The sequence below is a fragment of the Penaeus vannamei genome, chromosome 24, assembly GCF_042767895.1.
Source record: "Penaeus vannamei isolate JL-2024 chromosome 24, ASM4276789v1, whole genome shotgun sequence".
Classification (NCBI taxonomy): Eukaryota; Metazoa; Arthropoda; class Malacostraca; order Decapoda; family Penaeidae; genus Penaeus; species Penaeus vannamei.
Window position 1 is genome coordinate 5,579,996 of NC_091572.1, and position 7,500 is coordinate 5,587,495.

General features: G+C 28.3%; 2 protein-coding genes across 6 annotated transcripts in view; one reads left to right on the plus strand and one right to left on the minus strand.

Moving 5' to 3' along the window:
• LOC113806075 (uncharacterized protein KIAA0513) overlaps positions 1-5,564 on the minus strand; it is a 27,914-nt gene extending 22,350 nt beyond the window's left edge. The window contains exons 1-4 of one of the 3 annotated variants that reach the window (XM_027357184.2): positions 5,506-5,564; positions 1,979-2,256; positions 1,504-1,683; positions 1,137-1,260 (exon numbers count right to left, since the gene is read on the minus strand). In XM_027357184.2, the coding sequence (XP_027212985.2) occupies positions 1,137-1,260; positions 1,504-1,683; positions 1,979-2,248 (574 nt within the window). In that variant the 5' untranslated portion in view covers positions 2,249-2,256; positions 5,506-5,564. Of the gene's footprint in view, positions 1-1,136; positions 1,261-1,503; positions 1,684-1,978; positions 2,257-5,200 lie in introns of all 3 variants that reach the window. The other 2 variants (XM_027357183.2, XM_070138272.1) reach the window with 2 other exon arrangements.
• Positions 5,565-6,190: 626 nt separating this feature from the next.
• LOC113830120 (SH3 domain-containing kinase-binding protein 1) overlaps positions 6,191-7,500 on the plus strand; it is a 225,111-nt gene continuing 223,801 nt past the window's right edge. For all 3 annotated transcript variants that reach the window (XM_070138275.1, XM_070138277.1, XM_070138276.1), the window contains exon 1: positions 6,191-6,286. In XM_070138275.1, the coding sequence (XP_069994376.1) occupies positions 6,283-6,286 (4 nt within the window). In that variant the 5' untranslated portion in view covers positions 6,191-6,282. The remainder of the gene's footprint in view (positions 6,287-7,500) is intronic.

Genomic DNA, 7,500 nt, shown 5'->3' on the forward strand with positions numbered 1-7,500 from the left:
ACTAAATAAAAAAAATAAAAAAAAACACAGGCACTGTTTCTAAAATACCTTATCCTTACATATATCTGCTTGTTATTAAAAAATTATGGTTGATTTGCTCAACAATAACAAATACTGATTATCTTTCAGTGTTTAAGAATCACTATCCATATCATGAAAATGTAAAAAAAAGCCTGTTTTATTTTTCCAACTCACAAAAACAACCAAAAATAAAAATGGTAAGTTCAAATACAAAAAAATATCAATACATTCATCATGAAAATCTACATCCTATGATACAATTCAATCTATATCCAACTATATCAGATCATATTTTCTCTATAACAATTACTCTTTGATTTTGTTCAGTGAATTCTTTTGTTATCTTTTAACAATAGCCTTGAGGCACCTTGGGTAAGGATGCCCCCTCTTCTTCATTCAGGCGAAAAGGTTATCGTTTTCGAAAGCAAAATGGATTGTTTTACACTTACAGAAGAGTTGCACAAAGCAAATAACCAGAAAGGGAAACATTTAGGAACAGTTTACACAGGAGTGAAAATAAATGCCATGGAAAAAGAGTTAGTGCATCTCCTAGAAAGACAGTACTTTATGTTAGACAAAATTTTTGGACACAGACTACAATAAATGAGGCAGGGAACATGACTTCCTCAGAAAGAACTACCTCTCTCCAAAGTCAAGGAATAGTTTTCTCAGACTGATTCAGAAGCCACACAATGTAAGTAGAAGCGGAAAATTCAGTTACTCTAAATTATGATGAGGTAATATGTGTGCAATTATAAGTTACTTAGAAACCTGGTTAAGTGTCTACACCCATAAAAAGAGGTTTTGGCCATCACCATCTTTCATGCACAGACTGGCCACATATCATACTCACTCTTCCTCTTGGTTCCCACACCACGGCTAACTTATTCACAACCTGAAGTAACATTCAAAACAACTGAATATCTCTTTCTGTAAATAAAGTCTATGTAAAACAAAAGACATTTCAGACTAACTACAAAAAAAAATCTACATTTTGAACATACCATGCCATCTTTTGTACCATCAGATCTCAGACAATAAACTGTCATCTGAAAGTACTATTAATGTCAAAAAAGAGTGAAGTAACCAGAAAAATACATGGATATCATAATAACCTTCATTTTGTGCAGCTTCATCATCAACACACTCCACATTGATGGCACAGCCTTGCAGCTCTTCTTGGCCATTTGCTACACCTTCTACTTGTGTGTCCCCACTCAGAGTCCTTATCGCCAGTTGCTGAAACAGAATTTCATGCTTGTCAGTCATATTGAGCATTTCATGCGATTGATTTCATAATTCTTTCTTTTCTAGTTGCACCTAACGTAATTTCAATTTTCAGTGACAACTCAAATTACAATATACTCAGGGAAAGAGCAAAAACTGCTTCATAATATAATGCTACAATCAATTCAATCTATATAACTTTTCATGTCTTCTACCAGTAATGAGCAAAATAGTTTGCAAGTAATCTACAATTACCTTATAGTCGACAAGTTTTTTTGGTATAGCCTGGTTGAAATTATTGAAATGGTAACGGAAGCCTGTCTTGGGAGATTCTGGCGTGTCAGTTGGTAGTGTTGAAGGCTCTGAAGATGATTCTGACTGCATGAATTCCTCCAAAGTTGGCAGTTCCCTTAAGTTCTCAAGTTTGAAGGTCTCCTGGTTAAAGGTTCAATATCAAATTAATACAACAAGGACCACTATTGACTTTCTGATAATACTGCATTATCTATCATACAAAACAAACATCTCTAATGTAATAACGAACCACATCCATTAATGCCATAACTTCTATATCTTTACTGTTATCATATAACATATACTTTGAGGACAATGCCTAATCTCACTCTAAACAAATATAACATACCAAATTTCAATAGAAACTCACACACACACATGCATGCATGCACCCCAATGCTTACAACACCCACACTCACACCCACATCCACACTACCTTAATCATCTCTTTCATGGTTGGGGAGCGGTGGCTGTCCTCTGGGCTCGGAGGAAGCTGGAGAGGAGGTGTCTCTGGCCGGACCTTCTCTCCCGCTGGTGGTGTGCGCTCTGAGGAGGCATTGGAGTTGGCAGAGGCTACTGAGAAGGCTGACAGTCGTGAGGAAATGTTCGAGGAGATGCCTGAGAGGAGGTCGTTGGAAGTGTGGAGTGCTGATCGCAGGCGTGTGCGCAGGAACCCACCTCCCCTTTCATTTGTTGTTGCAGTCATATTGCAGCCTGGAATTGGGGAATAGGGCTGTGTTATAAGGGTATTTTGAAAGATTTGAAGCAAAAACATTTATCATGATACTTACAATACAACTACCCTCAAAATAATTCTAATCCTCCTAATAGCATCTATCAGAAATAAGAATGATGGAAATAATTATAATTGAAGCAATAATAACAACAAAAACAAAGATAAGAATAATAGAAATAATTATAATTATTTCATATATAATAATATAAATAAAAACACAAGTGATAATAAAAATAATACCAACAATAATAAATGATACATAATAAACAATAAACAATAACCAAGAACAAAAACAAGAACAATACTTATAACATTAATGACAATAATTAAAACAATAATAATGATAATATCATAATCATAATAACAGTAATAATTGTTATAATAACAAAAATAACAATGATAATGACAATGACAATGATAACAATATGATGATGATGATAAAAAAATAATAATGATAATAACAATAACAATAATAACAATGATAATAATAATAATAATAATAATAATAATAATAATAATAATAATAATAATAATAATAATAATAATAATAATAATAATAATAATAATAATAATGATATCAATAATATTAATAATAATAATAACAATAATAATAATAATAAAGAAAGAAAATAAATTAATAATAATAATAATAATAACAATAATAACAATAACAATAATAATAATAATAATAATAATAATAATAATAATAATAATACAATAATACAATAATAATAACAAAAATAAAAACTATAGCAACATTAATAATAATAATTATCACAATATCAAAAACATTGATGATAATAATAATAATAATAACAACAATAACAATGATAATGATAATGATAATAATAATGATGATGATGATGATAACAGTAATAATGATAATGATAATGATAATGATAATGATAAAGATAAAGATAAAGATAAAGATAAAGATAAAGATAAAGATAAAGATAAAGATAAAGATAAAGATAAAGATAAAGATAAAGATAAAGATAAAGATAGATAAAGATAAAGATAATGATAATGATAATGATAATAACAATAATAATAATAATAATAATAATAATAATAATAATAATAATAATAATAATAATAATAATAATAATAATAATAATAATAATAATAATAATAATAATAACAATAACAATAACAATAACAATAACAACAATAATAATAATAATAATAATAATAATAATAATAATAATAATAATAATAATAATAATAATAATAATAATAATAAATAAACAAATGATAACAATTACAATAATAATCATAATAATTACAATAATAATAATGATAATAATAACAATAACAATAACAATAATAATAATAATAATATTAATAATAATAATAATAATAATAATAACAATAATAATAATAATAATAATAATAATAATAATAAAAATAATAACAATAATAATAATAACAACAATAATAATAATAACAATAATAATAATAATAATAATGATAAAAAAAATTATATTAAGACAATAATAATAATAATAATAATAATAATAACAAATAATAATAATATTGATGATAATAATAATAACAATAACAATAATAATAATAGTGATGATGATAATAATAATAATAATAATAATAATAATAATAATAATAATAATAATAATAATAATAATAATAATAATAATAATAATAATAATAATTAAAAATACAACAGCAACAACTAATAACAATAATAATAACATTAATAATATTAATGATGATGCTGATGATAACATTAGTAATAAAAATAAATAATGAATAATAAAAAATAATAAAGATAATAAAAAAAGAATAATTAAAATACTAACAACAAATAATAATGAAAAATAACAATGACAAAAAAATAATAACAATGATAATAATAATAATCACTATTATTGCTATTATATTTATTATAACAACAACACCAATAACAATAATAACAGAAATAATAATGATAATGATGATGATGATGATGATTAATTTAATAATATTAATAACTATGAGGACAATAGTAATGAGAATAGTGATGATAATAATATTAGTAATGATATAAATAATCATAATGTAGTAATAATAATAATGATAATATAATAATTATATTATTATCATCATTATCATATCTAAAATTATGATAATGATAAACATAATCATCATTACCATAACCTTAATTAAGGATAATGATGACAATGACTACAAGGATTCATTTATAGTGCTACATTCAGAACACATTTTTATGTATGAAATTAATCAATGAAATTAAACAATGAGATCACAATGATTTACACATGCAAACAAAAATTGTCAATGGAGAATGGTTAATAAATTGGAGACCTTTGTGAAGTTCTAAATAAACTTTTGCCATAAATCAGAAAATCATGTTTCATGTATTTATCATATTTCTAAATTAGTAAGTTAGTTAATACTTCATTCTTTTTCATGTCATACACTGACTCTGATGAGGTATAAAACAAACATGACAGTAAAAGAAATGGAAACTTCTTGATCCATAGGTTGATGATAATAATCAGAATTTTCTCCTAAAGAGAAGTAATATTACATTGTCACTGTCACAGACATGGACACTGTCTGTCTGTATTTTTGAAGAATAAGAGAGTTTAACAAACAACAGGACAATCTGAAGATCCACTGTGAAGACCTAAGCTCCTATCTAATAATAATCAGATTCGGATGCCTTATAAGCACATCATGTACCCACCACTAATGAACAAAAGTATTATCTGACTACCTAAACTATGTAATCAACAAAAACCAAGAACTGTAACATGAATATAAAATAAATGATTTCAAATAAACACATCTTCTTGTCAAGAAAATGAATGAAAAACTGTAATCTCGTACCTATGATAACACTAGCCGAAGCCGGGAATTCCATAGATTGTTCAAAAGTACCCAAAAGAAACAACAACTTACCTGCTACCTCTAACAAAACCGATGTAACTCCTCTGCGCGCAAAGCCACGATCAAGGAAGCTTATTTCCTTGCAAGTCTGCAATTCTTTTGGGCTATAATTGGTATTATCCAATTTTCCCTGATCGTTTCAGTTCATCTCCGTAACATGACCCTGCTTATTCCAACGGAAATCCTTCTAACCCATTTTCAAGAACAAGAAGTGATTAGACACCAGGAAATGAGAGTAAAAGAACGAAGAAATGAGAGTGAAGCAGCACTGCAGCATAAAGTACCCCGGAAATTGAGGCAAAACAGCTGACGACCACCTTGAGAGACGGAGCAAGCGCTGTGTTGACTCTCGGCCGTCTGTCAGCTGGTATGCGCGAACTCCCGTTTGATATTAAGGATTGTCAAAAACTTTTGTAAACAATAATTGCAGTTATTCCTAAATCATAACAAAAGAAAACTATTTAGATAAAAATAATATTTTATGGCATTTTAAATTCTATTGGAACTTCAATACTATGTTTTGACATGCATTTGTTATCAAGAGATGAACTGAAATTTGAAAGAGGATAAAGCCTTAAAAACGTAGGGGACAACAATGTAATCGTACGGTTGGCAGCTGTATTCCATCAATTTTGTGTTTCATATTCTCAAAAAATATTCGTGCAACTAACTAGCTCTTATCAACATTATATAAGATGTTGATACCATAACAAATAAAAACAATGTTTCACTTTAGAGAAGATTATGTTAAAACAAAAGACGTGAAATGTTGTTTACCATACGAGCCTTTTTCCCTGAAGCGTTCTTCTGTCCGATTTCTATAATCACATATAATAAACGTTTATATGATACGAAAAATATTTTATTCATCATCCATATAACTACAAAATATTACTAAGAATAGTTTATAAGTATTACATTAGCAAAACAACATTCTAAGCTTAAATCTTTATCAAATCAATCCGGCTTTCCTGTACCTGCGCCAAGGAAACGCACGCGTGTTTTATCAGTAGTACAATAATATTCGTGTAGTGTGTTTGTGTGTAACTTCTCTCTCGGTTGTGATGCTGTAATTCGTGCTAATATACGTTGACATGGGTGAGTTTTTGCTTTCACTCTTTGCAGAAAGGCATAACAACGGTTTCAATAGATTAGAATTGCGTATAAACGCATAAAAGCTTGGCCTAACGTTGCCTTTGCTGTCGGCTACCTCTGCTTCGTCTTGACAGGTGTCAGCTCTCAATGCCCCAAGGCACTTGACAGGGTCACGAAGGCCTGTAGAAATGGAATTTCGTACATAAATGCATATATTTCCACAAATAGAAAAGAGATGAGCTTTCGCCGTGATTAAGACTCGCTAAAATAGTTGACTGTCATGACCGCCAAATGTTAAAACAAGTGTCGTGTAATGAAAGAGTTTGTCCGCATTCTCGTAATGTTTCAATAGTGTTGTTTCTCTGCATTAATTTTCATTTGATTGTAAATTATATGTTAGTTTAGATAATGTTAAACCGGGATATGAATTCTGTCACAGAGAACTTGGCGGTAGTTTATGAATATTTGATTGTCTATGATAAATGGTTCGTAGTTTTATTCAGTTGATAAATAGTTTACTGTTTTATTCAGCTGAATTTGAACTTATGAAAGAAAGTTATGTATGGATAGAAAGCAAATAGAATGGTATTAATTTAATCATCACAGATTTGCTCACCAATTTCAGTAGATGTGGTTAGGCTAATAGGAAAATGTTGAATTGTTCCTGATGAGGTGCCATTTCTTAAATATTACGCATTTTTATCTAGAATAACATGTCGCATGATTATTCAGGCATTTAGGAAAAAAGGACTATCTGATACTGGTTATTTGGATATCTAAACATGAAGGTGTTTTTGATATGAAATTGAGTTATATCACTTTTTAAAACCTGTTTTATATTTGACATTTAGACTGTTTGCAATAGAAATTTAGCTCAACAAAGGAGGAAAAAACAAAGCAAAGGGTAAGAAAGAAAATAATGCTAACCATGAGACTGCAACCAGTAAGATCATTATGAAGTAAGGTATTTTATTGTTGCAAGTAAAGTATGAATAATAAGCAATTGTCATACACATGGAAGAAGTTTATAAATAAATTATATTTGTTCTTATTGTCTGGAAAGTATGAAGTTATGCTAATTACATCCACAGTTCATATTATACATAAATATATAAATATATGTGTGTATGTGTGTTTACTGATTTACGCTACATTATATACTTTATGAGATAGATAGTTTCTATAAAGTAAATCAAGGTCTGCAGCATGTTAACTTT